The 23,768-nt window shown below is 39.4% G+C and overlaps 1 protein-coding gene across 6 annotated transcripts in view; it reads left to right on the plus strand.

Annotated features, from left to right (window-relative positions):
* Positions 1-23,768, plus strand: part of LOC102880043 (core histone macro-H2A.1) — a 63,477-nt gene that overhangs the window by 16,852 nt on the left and 22,857 nt on the right. For 3 of the 6 annotated variants that reach the window (XM_006923104.3, XM_006923106.3, XM_025040557.1), the window contains exons 2-4: positions 4,146-4,252; positions 4,614-4,811; positions 22,413-22,523. In XM_006923104.3, coding sequence (XP_006923166.1) covers positions 4,146-4,252; positions 4,614-4,811; positions 22,413-22,523 — 416 coding nt within the window. The remainder of the gene's footprint in view (positions 1-4,145; positions 4,253-4,613; positions 4,812-22,412; positions 22,524-23,768) is intronic. The other 3 variants (XM_006923105.3, XM_006923107.3, XM_025040558.1) reach the window with 1 other exon arrangement.

The following is a 23,768-nucleotide window of genomic DNA, read 5'->3' on the forward strand; positions in this document are numbered from 1 at the left end:
GTTGGGGAGGGTGGTATTTAGATCTGCAGGAAAACTTCCAAAGCACTAGCTGCATCAGTTGCAGGAAACCCTCCCCCGTGGGAAGGCTGGGGGTACATTCATGTCGGCAGAGCTGAAGCTAGCTCTGGCCTAGCCTAGGACATGGCCCTCTTGCTGGTGGGGTCCCATCCCAATAGGCTTGGGATGCAGTGACAGGAACCCATGTCTAGCCCTGAGCCTGGGCTTCTATGACTCACCCCTTGCTATCATTTGCAAAGTCCAGGATCACTTACTAGGAAGGAACTTAATCAAGAAATCTCCTCTGGCAGCTGTACCCTGCCCCAATTCCTCAGCAGCCAGCACCCTCTCTCTCTCTTCTTCCCTGGAACATGTCCTGCTGGGCAGATGGGAACTGTCTCATACTGTCCAGTTGCTGGCATTTTGCACCTCCCCTCTCCCCCTGCAGCAGGCAGCCCTCTCTTAGCCAGGAAAGCCCTTTACGATCACTGCTTTTAAAACCAGACTGAGGATGAAAGGGTGGGTATTACCGAATACTTGTCAAGGTGTGAGTTTGTGCCCTGAGTTCCTGCTTTTGTCAGCAGAGTGTGTCCTCCATCTTCCTTGGTTGTAAATGCCCCAGCTCTCCCCCTGCAGCATTGCTGGGGTGGGGCAGGGCATACACTTCTCAGAAAAGGTGTGTCTCTGAGGTGCTCTGTCTTGTGTGTCCCTTGATAAAAGGAGTCACTATGGTAAGCATTCCTCTGGCAAACATGCAGGAATAAACTGAAGATAAAGCTCTTGCCCAACTAGCTGGAGTGTGGGTCTGTGCCCCTCTTTGTATTTTCTGCTTGACACAGCTCCCCTCCTTCCTCACAGGGCAGAGGGGCCATTCTGGCATTGGGTGTGGGAGGGCCAGTTCAAAGGTGACCTGGGATTTTGCAAAAAGGAAGAAGTCCTGGATTTTCCGGCTCCTTTGTGAGACAGGCAGCAGAATGACAGCCTGCCCAGCGCTTTCCAAGGAGTCGAAACTTCTCATCCCACTGCACACACCCGCCCCAGCCCCTCCACATCCACCTCGTCCTCACTCCCACGTGGATCCAGTCTGGCATCCCCAATCCACGCTGAGTTAGCAGTGAGCGAGCACAGTCCTTGCTGTTTCCCAGGGGGAGAAGCTCAGGCCATTGAAAGTTTCAGCCACAGAGTGAGAATTCAAGGGAGAAAAAAGCAAAAAAGCTCTTGGAAGTCAGGGAATTTCCAGAGAATTGATCTTCAGATTTCTCAGCCATAGGTGCTATTTATAGGCCACTCTATTGTTTTATTTTCTTATGTTATATACTGCCTATCTTCCATCCAAATCCGGGGGCCAAACACTCAGAGTTCTGGTGACCCCTTCCCCATGCCCCAGCTCTTTGCATCCATCATCACCATCTTCTCTGCACAAAAAAAGAGCAGCACTGCCAAAAATAAAAAGACCACATCCCTCCTCTCCTTTCCCTTCACCAACGGTCACTGTGCCTTCTTTGAAGAGAGCCTTCCACTAACACTCTGGGCAGAAAGAGGAAACAGGCCTCCTCCACTTTCCTGAGAAACTGTAATTTCAAACGGCCTTCCTGCCAAAGGAGCGGGGTTAGGGCAGCACTGTGGGTGTTTCTCTCTCTCTCTCTAATGAAGCCAGATAAAGCTGTCTTAGCACATTATGGAGAAAAGGTTGTAATCCACCTGCCTTCTATATATTCTGGCTCTGCAGATACTGATGGCCCATGCTTCCCTGTGACCTCAGAGGGTGGGGGAAGGCTGGGGAGGGGATGGTGGAGGCCAGGAAGTCAGCCACGTGGGCTACAGCTCCACGCTGCCTGCTGCCCCTCTTCAGCCTTCCTGCTGCACTGCACAGGCTCCAGCCCAGTGACGGCTGTGGCTAGCTCTTTCCTGTGCCCTTACTCCCAGGGTATGTGCTCATGTCAGGTCAGACTCCTGCTTTAGCTCCCTCCCAGGTTGCAGTCGGGATAGTAGTGTTGCAGATGTGCTCCCTGTGAACACAGGAGAATGAAAGACACACTGGGAGGGCCATCTCTCCACCTGTACAGGCTGTATGAGGACCAGCTCTGTTGAGACTTAAGGGGTGAACGTGAAAGATGTACCGGTCATCTTCCCTTCTCCCGGCCTTATTCAGGTGACGCTTACATGTGAAATCCATGGTGAGGGGCTCTGGGCCTGGGAGCATCAAGCAGGCAGGTGCCTCTGGTGTCCTGTGTCATCAGTTCGCTGATTACTGAGGAAATGAATTCCTGCCATGGATTTAGGAGGTGTACCTGCTGTTCAGGAGTGACTGATTTTTTACCCCTACCAATATGAGAGTTTGCAGGAGTAGCCAAGCAAGCAGCTTTTCAGCTTTGCACACAGAGCAGTGTTTGCATTGGGTTCAGATATTCGTATGTCTTAACAATGAATAATACCATGTAATATTGTAAATTTTAAATACATGATTTTCATGTAGCTAGATTTTTCCCTCTATTATGTAATGATTCTGAGTTTTGACTTTGCTGGAGACATGTGGTGTTTAGAACATGACCTAGAATATTTGAAATTCTGTAGTACCAGGAAGAAGTCAGACTTGAGTTGGGCCCAGATGGGTGGGCTAGAAGGTTGTCACAGCAGGGCAGTGGCACGGACAGAATTGCAGAAGCAAGGTTGTAAGATACACTTTGACACAGTCAGTTTTTCGTTAGAGGTGATGAGCTTGACAGTTACCAGGAGAACTGTGCTGCCTAGGAGGAAACAAAGGTCATTTCCTAATCTCCCCATTTTTGGGGCCGTAGTGTCTTGTCTGGTGAGACCCTGTCCCAGAGGACAGTAAATAAACCCTAATTTAGCATCAGCTAATATAATGGTGAGGCTCATATTTCTGTAGCTTTTTTTTTTTTTTTTTTGAAAAATTTCAAATTTACAGAATGCTGACAGAGGACCATTCTAGATTTAACAACTGTTAACATTTCACCACAATTTACTCTATAGAATTTTTCAGAATTATTTGAGAGTAGATCACAGACATCAAGATCCTCCATCCCTAAATACTTAAGCATGTATCTCCTGAGAACAAAATGTTCTCTACAGAGTAGTGCTATCACTGTCACACCCAAGACAGTTAATAATTCCCTAGTGTCTAATAGCCAGTCTATAATCTGATCTCCTTTGCTGTGTCCTAAATGACTTTTCTAGCTTCTTTCGTAATAATGATCCCATGGCAGATTTACTCCTTGTATTGTATTTGGTTGTTATGTCTCTTTAGCCTCTTTTAAACTCTACACCCAACATCTTCCATTTTACGTTTTTATGGCATTGATTTGGTAAAGAGTCCAGTCGTTTTCTGCTAGTTTTGATTAATGTGCAGGCGTTCAACAGAGACTTACTAAACACCTGTAATATGCCACCATGTCCCGGAGTCCCATAAACTCAAGATGCATGGTTCAGTCTCAGGGGCCACACCATTGGCTCTTTGGGGTTGGTCCTAGGTTTCCTCCTAGGTAGCACAGTTCTCCTGGTAACTGTCAAGCTCATCACCTCTAACGAAAAACTGACTGTGTCAAAGTGTATCTTACAACCTTGCTTCTGCAATTCTGTCCGTGCCACTGCCCTGCTGTGACAACCTTCTAGCCCACCCATCTGGGCCCAACTCAAGTCTGACTTCTTCCTGGTACTATAGAATTTCAAATATTCTAGGTCATGTTCTAAACACCACATGTCTCCAGCAAAGTCAAAACTCAGAATCATTACATAATAGAGGGAAAAATCTAGCTACATGAAAATCATGTATTAAAATTTACAATATTTGGGTGACACATGGGTGCTAACTGCAGGCAACCCTGTTCGGGAAATACGTTTAGATCTCAGCTCTGCCATTTCTTACTGAGGGACCTTCAGCTGGTCCTTTCTCTCTAAGTCTCTGTATCTTCATCTTTAAAACAAAGGGGTTGGATCAGGGGTTTGACTTAACACTTCGGCTCCAAGTGTGCCAGGCAGACCACCTGCAGCTTCATGCCTCAGGGTAGCTGCTTCATGAAGCCACTGCCTAGGCCCTTTCCTGGCACTATGAGTCGGGGCCATGAGGATGCACCCTGTCCTCGGATGCTCTAATGCGACCATGTGCTCTTCCCATCTGCTCCTCACAGCGGAGATTCTGGAGCTGGCTGGCAATGCGGCAAGAGACAACAAGAAGGGACGGGTCACACCCCGGCACATCCTGCTGGCTGTGGCCAACGACGAAGAGCTAAATCAGGTATGGGGGTCTCCTAGCCTCCCTGTTCCCCACCCCCACTCCAGACACATGATTAAGCAGTCATGCAGCCCAAGAGAGAGTTGTGTGCAGAGGGGAGTTGGTGTTTGGCTGGCTATCAAAGGTGTGGACTGCATTTTGGACTATTAGTAGCTTCCCTGCCCCTATATAGCTGTTTTTCCTAAAGGTCTTATTAGGGATGGGGGAGAGCAGAGATGAAACAAGGTATTTGGTTTGGACTCTGAGGACTTGCTCCCTGTGTAGTGGGCTGGGTCCTGTCAGCATCCTTGTAGATCTTAAGAACATGGATAGGTGGGGCAGAGTAGTCTGGCTCAACCATCTGCTACTTTGATTTTCCCTCAAGCTGCTAAAAGGAGTCACCATAGCTAGTGGTGGGGTGTTACCAAACATCCACCCTGAGTTGCTAGCGAAGAAACGAGGATCCAAAGGGAAATTGGAAGCCATCATCACGCCACCCCCTGCCAAAAAGGCCAAGTCTCCATCCCAGAAGAAGCCTGTATCTAAGAAAACAGGAGGGAAGAAAGGGGCCCGGAAATCCAAGGTATGTGATTTGACAGGGATGTGTGAGGAGGGGCAGAGCAGAGCAGGGCAGGTGCAGGTGGGTGGGGTGAGGAGGAGTCTCTTTCCTCCTGAAGTCTCATCCCACTGATGGGGTGGAACACCATGGAGGAATGTGTGGGAGCTGGTTACAGGGGACCTAGTCCTGCTCAAGGGCCAGAGTCTGGATACAATTTGAGGACTGGATTTCTGCAGGCAAGAGGGATGTGGAGAGAGCTGCAGGCAGATTAGGATGGCAGGACCCTGTGCCTGGCCTTTCCGGGGAATGCCCACGCCTGTGAGAAGGGACCTGTGTGTATAGGAGCTGCTCTGTGCTAGGAACAGCTACCACTGAGTCCTACTCAGAGTGCCAGCTGCTCGCTCACCCCTGAAGCTCTCAGGATCAATGTTGTGTTGCCATGGCTGTGTGTCCTCCTCTGAGCGTGTCCAGAAGGGACAGTCCAGACAGTTTGCTTTATAGAATAGTTGCCTTGTTAAGGAGTAAAACAGACGTGTTATTCAGGCCCTTCCTGCCAGACCAACTTGGGCTGAGACTAGGTCCTGGGTGCTGATCTTTTTGTGGTGAGCAAAACCCTCTCATTAGTGTGTTCCTTTGTCACTGGGCCCTGCCCCTCAGCTGTTGTCATTTGGCTCCAGGACCAACAAACTAAGGACAGTGTACTTAAAGCTCTGTCTTTAATAAAATGGAATCTTAAGGCTGCTCTGCCCTTCGGCACCCCTCAGTAGTCATCCTTCTAACCTCCAGCCAGACTAGGAGGAAGTTACCTCTGGCAGAAGATGTCCTCAGTAAAAACTTGGAAATGCCTAGTGGGGTCTAATGATGCAGTTTCAGGATGTTCTTTCTGGAGCCCAAAGCCTCTCACAAGAGTGAGATGATAAGGACACTGCCCAGGATGGGCTCCAGGAGCCCTGACCTGGAGCCACGCTCCTCCCACCCTCCTAGCATGCCCCACCCTGAGTTGGCCCAAAGATCATGTCCCTGACCTGTCTGTGCCTCAAACAGACTGGCTTTCACTACATAGGCATACCTTCTCTGACCTCCCGCCCACACTGTTTGTGGGCCTTCTTTATTTGAGGTGGAAGAGGCTATATTTTTTGATACATCCTTCTGGATGCAAACAGATGCTTCCCTCAAAACAACAGAATCTAAATTCCTCTTGCCAACAGGCTACCCACCCCACCCTACCTACCCCACCTGGCTCCAAGTCACTCCCAGCTCTTTGAGAAAGAAATCTGATATTGAAGAGCATCCTATAAGTTTGTTTCCAGATGCTCACACTCCACCTAGCTCTTAAGTCCTGGAGGAGGCATGGGGCCAGGTGGGGATTTCACAGAATGCCCTGTTCTCATTCCTGCCAACTATAAAATTAGCAGATTGAACTGTTTCTTTTCTCTCAACATTTGCAGTTGGGAGGAGAAGCAGGATGGGGAAGGCAGGGGGAAAGTGCCTGTGCAATCCTTTTTAAACTTTAAAAAAGAAGACAAAGATGCCAAGTCTAATGGGCCCCAGGGAGCTGGCTGACTACAGATCAGGGCCCTTGGTGCTGGGCGCTGGGGGCCATCAGGGCAGACCAGAGTCCCTTAGCTTCGCCTTCCTTCAGCTGTAGTCAGAGCCACTGTACTGTTCCTGCAGGCCTGCTGCTTTTTCATGTTCAAGCAGCCTCTTCAGCTTCGTTGTGGCTGGCAACCCTGGACTGATCCTTGCTCCCTGTCACCCTGATTCCTCCCCTAGTAGTTTTGTCTCATGACTTTTTGAACTTCCCAATTGACCAAACACTAGGAAGGCTTTTTGTTTCTTTTTGGACTTGAAATATAGAAGGGGTACGTGTGTGTCTTTAGCTCCTAGTAGCTATATTTGGAACTCAGTGTTTCTAATAACCATATGCCAATAATCACTCGACCACTCAACTGTTCCCTTGATTACAAAAGCAGGAAGTCTGTTATGGTGGTCTGTTTTTCTTCTACACAATAAAACACATTGTCTGCTTACTGTATGAGTATTTGGCTAACATTAAACCCTGGGGGAAGCTGAAATTGGAACCGTGAACAGCTAATTTTCAAAACATTTGTTTAATGTAAATTGTGGTGTCAGCTCCCAGAAATAGTGGAGAACCTGCATCTCTAGGTTTAAGTGGAATGTGCTGAAAATAACCTTTCCAGAGACATGCAGAGAAAGCCTTAGTAACATGCTAAAGCACTTGTAGTGAAAGAGAGTTGGTATTTTTCAAGTGTCAACACTTGAATTCCAAATAATAATTTCCCCCTCAATTCTATGTAATTGGAAGCTTTTGAAAGTCTCCAGTTGTGACAGCTGAGTCAGCTATAGTGGAAATGCTGAGAGAATAAGAGAAGGTAACAGAACCCACCGGGGGCAAGGAGTCTGAGGCCCTAGCAGTGCCTTACGGCTTTGCCTTCCTACTTGAGTGGCCTCAGGCAGGTCTGTGCCTCAGTTTACATCCCCTCCAATAAAATAATGGGGTCCATCCCAGCCTTACAATCCAGTGACTCTATGAACATTTGCATAATTTGTTTTTGACTACGTACTATGTATAAGAATTTGGATGGTACAAAAGAGTGTGCAGTAATAAAATCTCACTCCCACCACGGTCCTCCCACTTCTCCCCCAAGCAGTCTCTGTAATAAGTATTTATGTATCCTTTCAGAAATTATGCATGTAAAAGCATTTAAAATGTAAAGCCTGCCTTATCCTACCTGCCTTTAAAAATATACATATCAATCATGTTACCTACTATTTTGGCACTATGGTGTAGTGGTTAAGGGTGCCAGCTCATCTGGCTTTGTATTCCAGTTCTGCCATTTCTTGGCTGTGTGACCTTGGGAAGTGACTTGACTTCTCTGGTGTCTCAGTTTTCCTATCTGTAAAATGGAGATATAACACAGGATAATTGCGAGGCCTAAGAGAGAATTCCTGTAAAATGCTTGTAACAGTGTCTGGCACAAGTGTTAGCTGCTGCTGTTATTGGCAGTGCTTCCATATCTGCACATAGAGCCACTTTAGTGTTTCATGGTTCAGGTCTAATTATATAGGGTGCAAAACCAGCATACCCAGTTCTCCACGAATGGACTTCTAGTTGTTTCTGGCATTCTGACAAACAGTATCACAGTGAGCATCACTGTATGTGAGTCTCTGTGCTCATGTGCAAGAGTATCTGTAGGATAATATCCTCAAAGGTGAACTTGCTGAGGCAGACAGTGTATTTTTAACTTTGATGGCTATTGCTCACATATAGAGCATTTTATCCTATTAAGAAATTTCAAAAGCCACCTTATTCTTTTAACATTTGACAGAGTTGTTTACAAAAGATGCATTCATGTGATCAACATTTATCAAGTCTACATGTGCTTGTTACTATTCTTGGTAGTGGGGTATAGCAGTGAACAAGAGGCTCTTACCCTCCCTCCAGGCTCAGTGAGCTTTGGTCTATCGAGGGGTTATAGTCATTATAGAAGATTGGGGAGCAGGGAGAGCAGGTGCTATCACAAAAATAAAGTGGACAGCAGGGGCAGTGTTATTTTACATAGGTGGTCATGTGAGCCTTTCTGGTAAGGTGACACTTGAATGGAGACCTGGGGGAGTAAGGTAACTGGGCATTCAAGTGACTGCAAGGAACAGTAGGTGGGCCCTGAGGCAGGAGCAGGCCTGACTACTCCCAAAGGGACCTTGATAGCATTTTCATGTGGGGACCATCACATGTCCATAATGGATGCCTTGCCTTGGTGGTCAGAGAAGCCTGGAGTCCTTCTTGAGATAAGGTTTCAAATGCATAAAATACCAAAGATTTAAAGGAAACCATTTGTGCCTAAATCCCCCAGGTTACCATAGGGTGTTTACTAGGAATCCTAGGGCAATATTTAGAGGCTCTCCAAGAAGATAGTTTTTGCCAAAAAGTCTGGATGAAAATTATCTCACCCAGGATTTTTCAGCCGTACACCGTTAGTACCAACATCCCGGCTGTATCCCACCTCCATTGAAAATCACCTCCTGGATCGTGAAGATATGCTTGCTCCTCACTGCCTGGCAAAGCCCAGGATGATGTTGGTAGAGCGCCACTTTCTTTTCTGCGAAATTTTTAAACTGCAAATTGAGTGATGAATGTTCTGGTAAGGGTGCCAAAGAGAGGGATTCGTTCTTTTGAGAAGCTGCCATCCTTGTAAAATTTTGCTGGCTTAATTTTAATGAAATTTCTGGCAGTTCCAACATCAGAGTAAAAGAGACTGGGCATAGGTAATCTTGAGTTGATGATTTTATGTAAGCCTTTTTGGACAGTGCTGAAAACAAAGCTGGGTATGTGTACAGTATGTGGGAGCTTTTGGATTTGTAGAACAACAGAAAATTCTAAAAAGTCAATCATTTTGGAGATTGACAAAGAGTTTTCCACGATAGCTCCCCCACCCCAAGTTAGGAGATGAAAAGAATCTACCTCTTACTATCACCATTTCATAAAAGGGCATTTTAATACCAAAATGTCAGGAAGGGACATAATCCCAGACTACAGGCTTTACAAAAAACTTAGGGCACAGTTGTTATGATTTGAATGTAGTGACATCTCACAAGACAGCTGTGCAGACTTAAAGCACCCCTAGATGGACTTCAGAGAACCTGGAAGAAAGGGCTTGTCTTGCAAGGAGTTTGACCACTTACTCTCTCTTGGCCACGTGTTAAATGTGGAATTCTCCCACTTTAGTCTCATTTTCCCAAGGAGGCATGTTAGGCTTAGGGAAGGTGAGTGATTTGCCCAAGAGTTATGCAGCTGGTAGAACTAGGAATCAAATGTAGAACTTCACAGTTCAAACATAGTGTCATTTGTATGTCCTGTGACCATGGACCAGTTCCCTTGGCAGAAGCCCCTCTTCTGATGGTGGAGGGCTGCAAAGCTGCCTACTGCAGGGTGAGTGGAGCAGCAGCTTAAAAAAAGTTTATTATTTTTTTAATATCACATTCTTTCCCCTCATTAAATTTGTGCATTCATGATATATATTTGTTTACAATTTTCACTTCCCATCCTCTGCAGCATTCTTTTTTTTTTTAGTCTTATTGAGATGTAACTGACATATATCACTATACATTTAAGGAGTATAGCATAGCATTGAGTATGATTGACTATAGTGAAATGATTACCACAGTAAGTTAACATTCATCATCTCACACACATATAGAAAAAAAGAAAAAAATGGTTTTTTTCCTTGTGACAAGAACTTTTAGGATCCACTCTTAACTTTCAGATGTATCACACAGCCGTGTTTACTGCAGTCACATTGTACATGACATACCTTATCCTCCTTTATGACTAGAAGTTTGTACCTTTGACCACTTTCATTTAGTTCTCCTTCCAACCCTTGCTTTTGCTAACCACAAATCCGATTTATTATAGTTTGGGTTTTCTTATTTTGTTTTTAAAGATTCCACATATAAGTGAGATCATACAGTATTTGTCTTTGACTTTTTTCACTTAGCATAATACCCTCAAATTTCATCTGTATTGTCACAAATGGCAGGATTTCCTTTTTATGGCTGAATAATAATCTATTGTATATATATGTACACAACTTTTTATTTTTTTATTTTTGTACAGCATGAGGAAAGAAGAGATGGGGATCACTTAACATTGTGTTTGAGAGATTCTCTAGGTTATTATATATAGCAGACAACACCAGGTCTCTGCATTTTAGAGTTCGAATTTACTGCAATGTGCTTATCCATATCGTAGAGAGATATTTAAGTTTTTTTAAATATGAGGCTCCTACTGATACTCTTGCTGCAAAAGTATATACCTTTTGGTGCACACATGTGGCATTGTCGAGTGTATACTTATAAGTGGAATCGTATGTAGTATTTTGGGTATTCATATATTCTGCTTTAGAAGATAGTACCAAGTAGTTTTCTGAAGTGATGGTAAAAATGTACAGTCCCAGTGCATCATATGGGAGTTCCAGCTCTATATTTCTGCCAAAGCAGGGTATTTTGAGATTTAAATTTTAGCCATCCTGGTGCGTGTGTATTGCCCTGATGACCAAGGTAGCTTTAGCATATTTTCAAATGAATTTGAGCTCTTTGGATATTTTCTTTTGTGCAGATGTTTTATGCATTTTTATTTTTAATGACAGTAGTTTTTTGATATTTGGGTATACAGCAGATATGTCAATGTTATTTTGTCATAACATTGAGAGATGATGTAGGAACTTAACTCTTGTTTATATAAATTACTCTATGGTAAAATCGGTTTCATTATTCATCATTTCATCACAGTTCCAAGAACCAATTGATGACATTAAGTGAAGGCTAGACTTACTGTATTGTGAAATGATTGCCACAATAAGTCTAGTTAACATCAATCCCCATACTTAGTTATAAATTTTTTTCTTGTGATGAAAACTTTTAAGATCTATTCTCTTAGCAACTTTTAAATATGTAATACATTATTATTAATTATAGTCACCATGCTGTACATTACATTCCTATGACTTATTTATAACTAGAAGTTTGTACCTTTTGACCTGCTTCAGCCAATTTATCTACCCCCGACCTCTGGCAACCACCAATCCATTTCTTGTACCTATGAGCTTTTTTTTTTTTAAGATTCCACATATAAGTGAGATCACATGGTATTTGTCTTTCTCTATCTGACCTATTTCACTTACCATAATGCCTTCAACTTCCATCCCTGTTGTCGTGAATGACAGGATTTTCTTTTTTATGGCTGAATAATATTCCATCATATAAAAACATTTATAATATAGATAATATGTAATATATCATATATCACATTTTCTTTATCCATTTATCCATTGATGGATACTTAGATTGTTTCCATATCTTAGCTATTGTAAATAATGCTGCAGTGAACATGGGGGCGCATATATCTTTTCAAGTTAGTGTTTTCATTTTCTTCCAATAAATACCATATGGTAGTTATACTTTAAATTTCTTGAGGAATATCCATACTGTTTTCTATAGTTGTACCAATTTACATTCCTACCAACAGTGCACAAGGGTTCCCTTTTCACAATGTCCTTGTCATTTCTTGTCTTTTCGATAATAGTCATCCTGACAAGTGTGAAGTGATATCTCATTATGGTTTTCACTTGTGTTTCCCTGATTAATTAGTGATGTTGAGCACTTTTTCATGTATTTGTGGGCCATGGTATGTATTTGGAGAAAATATCTATTCAGATCTTTTGTCCATTTTTTAAATTGGATTTTTGTGTGTGCGTTTTTTGTTTTGTTTTGTTTTGTTTTGCTATTGAGTTGCATGAGTTCTTTGTATATATTTGGATCTTAATCTCTTATCAGATATGTGACTTGTAAATATTTTTTCTGATTCCATAGGTTGCCTTTTTATTTTGTTGGTTTCCTTTGCTGAGCAGAAGCTTTTTAGTTTGATGTAGTCCTATTTGTTTATTTTTGCTTTTATTGCCTTTGCGTTTTGTGTCAAATTGAAAAAAATCAAGACCAACATCAAGAAGCTTACCCATTATGTTTTCTTTTAGAAGTTTTAGAGTTCAGGTTTTAGTTCAAGTCTTTAATCCATTTTGAGTTGAATTTTGTGTATGGTGTAAAATAGGGATACAGTTTCATTCTTTTGCTTATGGATATCCAGTTTTCCCAGTACCTTTTATCAAAGAGACCATTCTTTTCTCATTGAATATATTTTGTGCCTTTGTCAAAAATTAATTGACCATATATGCATGGGTTTATTTCCGGACTCTTTATTCTGTTCCATCGATCTGTGTGTCTGTTTTTATGCGAAATACCATACCATTTTGATTACTATAGCATTGTAATTTAGTTTGAAAACAGGTATGCCTCCAGCTCCGTTCTTATTTCTCAAGATTGCTTTGGCTTTTTAGAGTCTTTTGTGGTTCCATATAAATTTTAGGGTTGTTTTGTTTCTGTGAGAAGTGTCAGTGGGTCTTATTAGGAAGTGCATTGAATCTGTAGATTGTTTTGGCAGTGGAGATTTAATGGTGTTAATTCTTCCATTCTACGAGTACAGAATAGCTTTCCATTTATTTGTGTTTTCAGTTTCTTTCATTAATGTCTTATAGTTTTCAGTGTACAGGTCTTTCACCTCCTTGGTGAAATTTATTCCTGGCTATTATTTTTGATGCAATTGTAAATGGTATTGTTTTTGTAATTTCTCTTTCTGATAGTTCATTATTAGTGTCTAGAAACAGATTTTTGTGTATTGATTTTGTATCTTACAACCTTATTGAATTTGTTGATTAGTTCTGACAGTTTTTTTGGTGGAGTCTTTAGGGTTTTCTATATATAATATACCGTTGGCAAATAGTGACAGTTATACTGCTGTTCTGATTCAGTTGCCTTTTATTTCTTTCTCTTACCTTATTGCTGTGGCTGGGATTTCCAATAACTATGATGAATAAAATTGGTGATAGTGGCATCCTTGTCTTGCTCCTGATCTTAGAGGAAAAGCTTTTAGCTTTTCATTGTTGAGTATGGTGTTAGCTGTGGGCTTATTGTATATGGCTTTTATTATGTTGAAGTATGTTCCTTCTAATCAACATTTTGCTGACGGTTTTTTATTATAAATCAGTGTTGAATTTTGTCAAATGCTTTTTCTGCACCATTGAGATAATATAATTTTTATCTTTCATTTGTGAATGTGGTGTGTCACATTTATTGATTTGTAGATGTTGAATTGTCCTTGCTTCACTGGAATAAATTCTACTTGATCTTAATTTATGATCCTTTAAATGTATTGTGGAATTTGATTTGCTAATATTTTAAGAATTTTTACATCTATGATCATCAGAGATATTAGGCTATAATTTTCTTTGCTTGTGGCATCCTTCTTTGGTTTTGGTATCAGGGTATTTCCAGCCTCGTAAAATGAGTTTGGAAGTGTTCCGCCCATTCTGTATTTTTGAAGATTTTGAGAAGGGTAGGTATTAATTCTTTAAATGTTTAGTAGAATTCGCTAATAAAGTCATCTGGTCCTAGACTTTTGTTTGTTGGGAGGTTTTTGATTACCGATTCAATCTCTTTACTACTAATTGGTCTGTTCACATTTTCTGTTACTTGATAATTCCCTCTTGGTAGTTTGTATATTTCTAGGAATTTATCCATTTCTTCTAAGTTGTCAAATTTTTTGGCATATAATTGTTCATAGTAGTCTCATAATCCTTTGTATTTCTGTGGTATCCATTTTAACTTTCATTTCTGATTTTATTTGCGTTCTCGTTATTTCTTGGTGAATCTAGTCAAAAGTTTGTCAATTTTGATTATATTTTCAAATACCAGCTCTTAGTTTCATTGATCTTTTCTATTATATTTTTAGTTTCTATTTTATTTATTTTCACTCTGATATTTCCTTTCTTCTGCTCTATTTGAGCTTTGTTCTTTTTTACTTTTTGAGGTGTTGTAAAGTAAGGTTGTTTATTTGGGATTTTTCTTAATTCTTGATGTAGGCATTTATTTCTGTAAACTTCACCCTTAGAGCTGCTTTTCTTGCATCTGATAAGTTTTGGTATGTTATATCTTCATTTTCATTTCTCTCAAGGTATTTTTTAATTTTTCTTTTGATTTATTCTTTGACGCATGGTTAGCATATTGTTCAATCTCCGCATATTTGTGAATTTTCCAGTTTCCTTTTTTGTAATCGATTTCTAGTATTATACCATTATGGTCGGAAAAGATGCTTGATAATAATTTTAGTCTTCTTAAGACTTGTTTTGTGGCCTAACATATAATCTATGCTGGAGAACGTTTTATGTGCACTTGAGAGGAATGTGTATTCTGTTGCTTTTGGATGGAATTTTCTGTACTTAATTGTTAAGTTCATCTGATGTAATTGTTAAGTCCATCTCATATAATGTGCCATTTAAGGCTGATGTTTCCTTATTGATTTTCTGTCTGGACAATCAATCCATTGACAAAAATGGGGTATTAATGTCTCCTACTGTTTCTCCCTTTAGGTCTGTTAATATTTGGTTTATATATTTATGTGCTCCTATGTTGGGTGCATACATATTTACAAATGTTATATCCTCTTGTTGGACTGATCCCTTTATCATAATGTAATGCCCTTGATTGTCTGTTATTGCAGTCTATGCTTTTTAAAGTCTATTTTTCCTGGTATAAGTATAGCTACCCCAGCTTTCCTTTGGTTTCCATTTGCATGGAAAATCTTTTCCATCCATTCACTTTCAGTATGTGTGTGTCCTTAAATCTGTAGTGAGTCTCTTGTAGGCAGCAGATAGATGGGTCTTATTTTTATCCATTCAGCCACTCTTTTGATTGGAGAATTTAGTCCATTTACATCTAAAGTAGTTATTGATATATATACACTTAATGCCATTTTGCCAATTATTTTCTAGCAATTTGGTAGTTCCTTTGTTTCTTCTCTTGCTCTCTTCCTTTGTGATTTGATGATTTTCTTCAGTGGTATGCTTAGATTCCATTTTCTCTTTTGTGTATCTATGCTAGACTTTTGCTTTGTGGTTACCATAAGGCTTACATATAACCACTTATAACAGTCTATTATATGTTGATAACTTAAGTTTGAACGCATTCTCAAGCTCTGTTTTTATCCCCCCGCCCACATTTTGTTTTTGGTGTCACATTTTACATCTTTTTAATCTTGTGTATCTTTTAACTAATTATTTTTACTACTTTTGTGCTTTACCTTCATACTAGCTTTGTTAGTGTTTAATCCACCACCTTTACTCTATATTTACCTTTACCAGTGAGATTTATACCTTCGTATATTTTCCTGTTTCTAATTAGCACCCTTTTCAGCTTAAGGAAGTCGCCTTAACATGTTTTTATAAGGCCAGTTTAATGGTGATGGACTCCTTTAGCTTTTGCATGTCTGGAAAACTATCTCCTTTTCAATTTTGAAGGACATCTTTTGCTGGATGGTAGAATATTCTGGGTGGAAAGATTTTACTTTCAGCACTTTGAATATATTGTGCTAGTCCCTTCTGGCCTGCAAAGTTTCTGCTCAAATATCTGATTATAGTCTTATGTGGGTTCCTTGTATGTAACCAGTTGTTCTCTTGCTGCCTTTAGGATTCTCTCCTTGTATTTAACTTTTGACATTTTAATTATAATGTGTCTAATGTGTCTTCATGTGGGTTTCTTTGTGTTCATCTTATTTGGAATTCCTTGAGCTTCATAGCAGGATTCCCTTCTTTTTTTTTTTTGGTAGCTGAATAATATTTTGCATGCGTGGGTGCGTCTGTGTGTGTTGCTGAGTATTGATTATCACAGGTTAAGTTAAGCCTTATAACCTGGCTGCATAGGCAGTTGCTGACTTGTTATATCAGGGCAACTCTCAGCCTCCCCTCCTCCAAATAAAACCAGCTCCAATTCCTGGATGCCTGAATTCTGTCAGGACTTCTCACCTCTTAAAATCCAAGTGTCCTTGGGCAGTACTATATCCTTATCTACTTATCAACTGCATCTCATTCTTGAGTGTTTACTGAGCACCTCCTGTATGCATGGTGTTTACTCAGTACAGCAGTGGTTTTAAACTTTTTTGCTTATATATCTCCTGAGTTTTAAAATCTATCTCATACATTCAAAATTGAATGCTAAGTTTTTTATAATAAATGTAAATATCTACAAGGGTATGGTTTTGGGTATATAATAAATATTGACATTTAAAAAGAAAACTATTTCATCACTCATTTAAATGTATCCAAAGAAATTTAAATATTACGATGATTTGATATATTATAATTTAAAAAAATAAGGGTTTTTTTAATAACAGTCAGAAAATTGACATTATTTTTCTCCTTGAGCCCTTTTTTCCTTTTCCTTGGCCCACAAAATTTTATCCTGATGTAACATTTTTATGCTTGTAATATCTATTGATCTCAGTAAAAATAGTGTATATAAATTTAAATTTATTTTGAAAAAATTCGGAAAAGCATTAAATGTTATGGATTCTACAGGATTGGATAGTTATCACATTTATTAATAATACACAATTGATCACACTGAAAAATACTTCATACATTTTAATAACTTAAGGAAAAAAGTTTCTTGGAACTGGTTGGATGGAGATAGAATTTTTTAAATTAACTCAAGTATTCTAAAATGAATGTTACTTAACACTAAAATGAGACAGGGTTCAGCATCCTGTATTTTTATATTTATAGGTATAAGTGCCTAGAAAATCTTGTCACAAAAATAAATGGGAATGGAAAAGATTTCGTTACAGCGACATCACTCAATCCTCTGAATTCTGAGTTATATGCCAACAATCACATAATAATCTGCCATCAGTTTGTTTTAATAATTGTCTCTTGGCCATCTGTATGTTTTATTTCAGAATCATTTTAGATTACAGAAAAATTAGACAGTACAGACAGTTTCTGAATGTCCCACACCCAGTTTCCTTGTTAACATCTTATATAACCCTGGTACGTCAGTCACAACTAAGAAACTGGCATTGGTATATTACTATTAACTAAACTCAACTCCATCAATCTGTTCTTTAATGATCTGTCAACTCACTTTAATATTTCTTCAATTTTATCGAAAGCACAGAATTAGAAACACCTGACCTGCGAAAGGATTTGTTATCCAGCCTTTCCTTTCTTGTTTCCTGGAAAGTGTATAAAAAAAGCTTTTCTAATACTTACTATGCAGTTGTTGATTATACCTGTTTCTCTTTCATGTGTCAAATCCGATACACTCAAAGTATTAGGAAAACCAAAATAGTTATAACTTTAATATATCTTTGCTACTACCATATTTCTTGATATAATGCTTTTTGCCATATTAAAACCTTAGATCTTCAGATTTAGTTCATTTAATTTATGGAAAATGTTTCAGGTTAGCCTAAATGCCAAAGAAGTCCTTATTATTAAAGCAGTCAGCAAAATTAGACCTTATTTCTCAATGTAAGTAAAAATGTTAATGTGTTAGTAAATTTGAATCCTAGATGGGCAAATGCATAGGGCACAGGCTTTGCCCTGAGTTTACTGTATAGATTCATCCTCCAGGAAGGCATTCGTAACATTTCCTACTTAAATATCCTACTTAAAAATTTTTTTCAAGTACAATTGACATACAATATTTATATTAGGTGTATAATGTAGTGATTAGACATTTATATAACTTACGAAGTGATCACTCCAATAACTCTAGTACCCATCTGATACCATACATAGTTATTATATTACTGATGATATTCCCTTTGCTGTTCTTTACATTCCTGTGACTGTTTACGAAACTGGCAGTTATGCTTCTTAATCTTTTACCCTTTTCACGCATTTCTCTAACTGCCCTTTCATCTGGAAACCATCAGTTTGTTCCCTGTATCTATGAATCTTTCTTCTGTTTTGTTTGTTCGTTCGTTTTGTTTCTTTAGATTTCGCATATAAGTGAAATCAATAGCATTTATCTTTCTGTCTGGCTTTTTTTACTTGGAATAATATCTTCTAGGTCCATCTATGTTGTCATAAATGGCAAGGTTTTATTTTTTTATGGCTGAATAATATCCCATTGTACATATGTACCACCTCTTTATCCATTTGTCTATTGATGGATGTTTAGGTTTCTTCCATATTTTGGCTATTGTAAATAATATTTCAGTGAAAATAGGCATATATATATATTTTTGTGATTAGTGTTTTGGATTTCTTTGGATAAATACCCAGAAGTGGAATTGCTGGGTTATATGGTAGTTCAATACTTTATTTTTTGAAGACCCTCCACATGGTTTTCCATAGTGGCTGCACCAGTTTACAGTCCCATCAGCAGTACACAAGGGTTCCCATTTCTCCACATCCTCACCAATACTTGTTGTTTGTTGATTTATTGATGATAACCATTCTGACAGGTGTGAAGTGATACCTCATTGTGGTTTTAATTTGCATTTCTCTGAGAATTGGTGATGTCGAACATTTTTTCATATGTCTATTGGCCATCTGTATGTCCTCTCCATTTTTAAATCAGATTGTTTATTTTTGTGTTTTTAAGTTGTATGAGTTATATATTTTGATCAGGTGTATCAGGTGTATCATTGGTGAATATCTTCTCCCATTCAGTAGCTTTTATTTTCATTTTGATAGTTTCCTTCACTGTGCAAAAACTTTTTAGTTTGATATAATCTCATTTGCTTATTTTCTTCTTTTGTTTCCCTTGCCCAAGGAGACATATCCACAAAAATATTACTAAGAGCAATGTCAAAGAGTACTCTGTATGTTTTCTTCTAGGAGTTTTATGGGCTTACATTTGTCTTTAATTTATTTTGTTTTTATTCTTATAAATAGTGCAATAAAGTGATCTATTTCATTATTTCGCATGTGTCTATCCAGTTTTCCCAACACCATTTAACTCCTTGTATACTCTTGCCTCCTTTGTCATAGATTAATTGATCGTATAGATGTGGGTTTATTTCTGGGTTCTTTATTCTGTTCCATTGATTTTTGTGTCTGCTGTTATGCCAGTACTATGCTGTTTTGATTACTGTAGCTTTGGAATATAGTTTGAAAACAAGGATGCCTCTAACCTTTGTCCTTATTTTTCAAGATTGCTGTGGCTATTCAGGGTCTTTCGTGATTCTACATAAGTTTTAGGATTATTTGTTCTAGTTCTGTGAAAAACGCCATTGGTATTTTGATTGAGATAGCATTGAATCTGTAGATTGTTTTGGGTAGTGTGGATATTTTAAGATGTTAACTCTTCCTACTCATGAGCACAGTATATCTCTCCATTTAATTGTATCTTCAATTTCTTTCTTCAGTGTCTTATTTTTTGAGTATAGGTCTTTTACCTCCTTTGTTAAATTTATTCCTGGGTATTTTATTCTTTTAGATATAATTGTAAATAGGATTGTTTTCTTAATTTCTCTTTTGGATAGTTTATTGGTGTATTAAAATGCAACCAATTTCTGTATGTTAATTTTTTTATCCTGCTATTTTACTGAATTAATTTATTCTAATGTCTTTTTAGTGTACTCTTTAGGCTTCTCTCTATATAATGTCATGTTATCTGCAAATAATGACAGTTTTACTTCTTTCTAATTCAGATGCCTTTTTTTTTCTTGTCTGATTGCTGTGGCTAGAACTTGCAATACTGGGTTGAATAAAGTGAAAGTGGGCATCATTGTCTTATTCCTAATCTTAGAGGGAAAGCTTTTAGCTTTTCATTATTGAGTATGATGTTAGCTGTAGGTTTGTCATATATGGCCCTTATTATGTTGAAGTATATTCCTTCTATTCCCCATTTTGCTGATAGTTTTTATTATAAATCGATGTTGGATTTTTTTCAAATGCCCTTTCTGCATCTATTGATATAATCATATGATTTTTATCCTTTATTTATGTGGTGTATCACGTTAATTGATTTGCAGATATTTAACCAACATCACTTCCCAGGAATAAATCCCACTTGATGATGGTGTATGATTTTTTAAATGTGATACTGGATTCGATTTGCTAATATTTTATTGAGAATTTTTGCATCTATGTTCATTGGGGATATTGACCTATAATTTTCTTTTTTTTGTAATGTCTTTGACTGGTTTTGGTATCAGGGTAATGCTGGTCTCATGAGTTTAGGAGCCTTTCTTCCTTTTCAGTTTTTTGGAATAATTTGAAAAGTATTAGTATTAATTCTTCTTTAAATGTTTGGTGGAATTCACCTGTGAAGCCACCTGGTCCAGTGCTTTTGTTTGTTGTGAGTTTTTTGATTACTGATTAAATTTCATTAGCAATTATCAGTCTGTCCAGATTTTCTGTACCTTCCTGATTTATCCTTGGAAGAGTGTGTTTCTAGGAATTTATCCATTTTTTCCAGGCTGTATAATTTATTGGCATATAATTGTTTGTAGTATTTTTTATTAAACCTTTTTTTCCGTGTTTTTAGTTATTATTCTCTTCCACTTCTGATTTTATTTGGGTTCTCTCATTTTTGATGAATCTGGCTAAAGTTTTATCAGTTGTGTTTATCTTTTCAAAGGACCAACCCTTGGTTTTATCGGTCTTTTCTATTTTTTTAGACTCTATTTCATATATTTCTGCTCTGATCATTATTATTTCCTTTCTTCTACTCACGTTGGGCTTTGTTTCCTGTTCTTTTTCTGGTTCCCTTAGGTGTAAGGCTAGATTGTTTATTTAAAATTTCTCTTGTTTCTTGAGGTAGGCCTGTGTTGTTATAAATTTCCCTCCTCGAACTGCTTTGGCTGTGTCCCATAGATTTTGGGTGGTTGTGTTTTAATTTTTATTTGTCTCAGTGTGTCTTGTTCCATTCTTTCATTTAGTACATGTTTCTTTGTCTCCTCATTGGTTGACTCCCTGTGTTTATTTCTACATATTAGGTTGCCTAGCAATATTTCTCAGTCTTGATAGAGTGGCTTTGTGTAGTAGGTGTTTTGTGGGGCCCAGTGGCGCAGTCTTGCTGTTTACCTGATCTGGGTGCTCTAGGGCTGTCGCTTGTGTGGATTGCGTGTGCCCTTCTGTTGTAGTTGAGCCTTGAGTGCTGTTGGCATGTCAGTGTGTAGGACTGACTCTTGTCTGGAGGGTTGTGAGGACTGGCTGTGACTATAGTGGGGAAGTCCTACTTTCTTCATTTACTCCCACTGGACCCTCCCTCAGGATAATTGGGGGAAGGGAAAGGTTTAGTGTCTAAACCAAAAAAATTGCCATTATTCCCACTATCCTCACTCTACAGTATATCTGCAGAAAATCTCCAAATAACTTAAAATATCAATTTCTGATACATCCCTCGTCCTTAACAGAAATGTATAAAAGACTGAGAAAGTCATGCTTTGCTTTTTTAGTGGTGCATCATTCGAATATTTACTCTGGAAAGTGGGAGATGGGTGGTTGTGCAAGGAGACCCAGCATGAAACCGTGACCACAGGTGTAGGTCACTCTTAGTTAGGGCAGGGCAGTCTTAGGAAAAAGTACATCAGAAAGTTGAGGATCTGGAGACTGATTAAACCCATCCATGCACCATACCCCTTGGAAAACTCTTGGGAACCCCAGGGTACATATATTTTATTCCCAGTGATGTTGGTTAGAGGCCCAAGAGCATGCCAAGATCCATGCCTACCAAAGGGGCGGGGTGAGTCTCCAGGGGACAGATGGGTTCCTCAAGAGCCACCATGTGGATCCTTCTCTAATGCTGGTTTTAGTGAAGGAAAGCCAGTGAGTCTTACTTTCTGGGCTAGGGTGGGGAGGTTAGAAGAACTAATAACCTAAAACTGTTTTTCCTCCTCAAATTTGAATACTGTACAGATATCTAGAAAGTAAAGACCCTTAATTAAGAGACATTTACTTGGTCTAAATTTATGAAAATGGTTGTGTTCTAAATTATTGTTGTAAAATTTTGCCTTTAAATAGCTTTTTAAAAAATATTATCAAGTGTTGAAAGTACAATTTAATGTTCTTCGTAGAACTCTTGTACTTCAAAATAAGCCACAGCCCCCACTTTGAGAAAAGCTGAAAAGTGCTTGGGGTTTAGTTCCCTGTTTTCTCTTGAGTATTATGGGCAAGGCCTCTGAGCTGCCTCCTATTAGAAAAGCCTAGGTTCCTGGGGTCTTTGCCGGTGTGGGCCACATTCTGACTCCTCTGTTTGTGCAAGAAGAAGCAGGGAGAAGTCAGCAAGGCAGCCAGTGCCGACAGTACGACCGAGGGCACGCCCGCCGACGGCTTCACAGTCCTCTCCACCAAGAGCCTCTTCCTGGGCCAGAAGGTAGGCAAATGTGCAGCCTTGGTCAGCTCGCGGGCCTGGGAAAGAGCAGTACGGACCTCATGGGTGTGGGCGGAGAGAGGGGGTAGGGGTGGCTTTAGGAGGGGCCTCAGGGAGGGCCATGGCAGGAGCGCTGAGGGGAGACTGGCAGGTAGGAAGAGGAGGTAATGGTTAAGAAGAGGGAAAGGCTCCTGTGGGGGGTTGGTACACCCCAGTTAGTCTTCGGAAGGAGCTGTTATCTGGGATAACCTGGTCATCATATAGCTGTGGCCGGAAAGACAAGTTAAAACTGGGTCCTGGAAAAGGAAAGATCCAGTGGGCAGCTCACTCCTGGCGGGCGCTGAAGATAGAGCCCCTGACCCAGGGGGTGGGATTGTTTCTGGATGTACGTAAGGATGCGCTGAGCTGCCTGACAACTCTTCGAGCCAGTCGTTTGGTTTTGTTAACCATGGGCAATATATTTTCAGCTACCCCAGTGATGCAACTTTGCCAGGACGCCATGGTTTTGTAAAAGATAATTCACTTTTGTTGAAAATAAAAATGATGCAAAGGCTTTTAAGACCTGAGAGTGAAAGTTAATCTTTCTCTATTAACACTAAAATTGGGATGGAGAAAGAGGAATTTAAACTTCCTTTAATTTAAATTTTAATCTTATATTTAAAAAAATTAAAGGCATGAATTTGACCTTCCATGTAAATGGTGTCTAGTTGGAATGTGGTTAACAACTTGATTCTGAAGTTGCATCATTTTTAGAGCCTCATTGTCAGCTTTCTTTTGCGTCTCAGTGACACAGTCCTGCTCACGTCATCGCAAGTGCTCCTCCTCCTCTCCCCCTTCTTGTCACTGGGGCAGGCTCTCATGATGTAATTTCTGTGGTGGACTCTGTGTTCCAGCAAATAACCATTACAATTTACATCTTATAAACACTATCTGTATTTTGTATGCATTTTTCTAAGGAAAATAAGCAGCACTAGTTGTCATCTTAAGGTCTGGGGCTTTTGACAGTTTTTGTTTAAAGTATTTTTTTTTATTTGTTTAAAAAATTCCAGCTCAGCAGTGAAGGCAGCCACCTGGGTCTCTGTGTATACCCTTTAACGTGTCCTTTGGGGAATATATTGAAAGTTAATGTGACCTGTCATCCAAATTGCTTTGGTTTAAATGAAAGTGTGAAATGCCTGCTAGTTGGGACTAGCTCCTCTGTGCTTTAGATCCCTAATTCAGACAATTAGCTAGGACTTGAAAGCCTGT

The sequence above is a fragment of the Pteropus alecto genome, unplaced genomic scaffold (assembly GCF_000325575.1).
Source record: "Pteropus alecto unplaced genomic scaffold, ASM32557v1 scaffold78, whole genome shotgun sequence".
NCBI classification, from domain to species: Eukaryota; Metazoa; Chordata; class Mammalia; order Chiroptera; family Pteropodidae; genus Pteropus; species Pteropus alecto.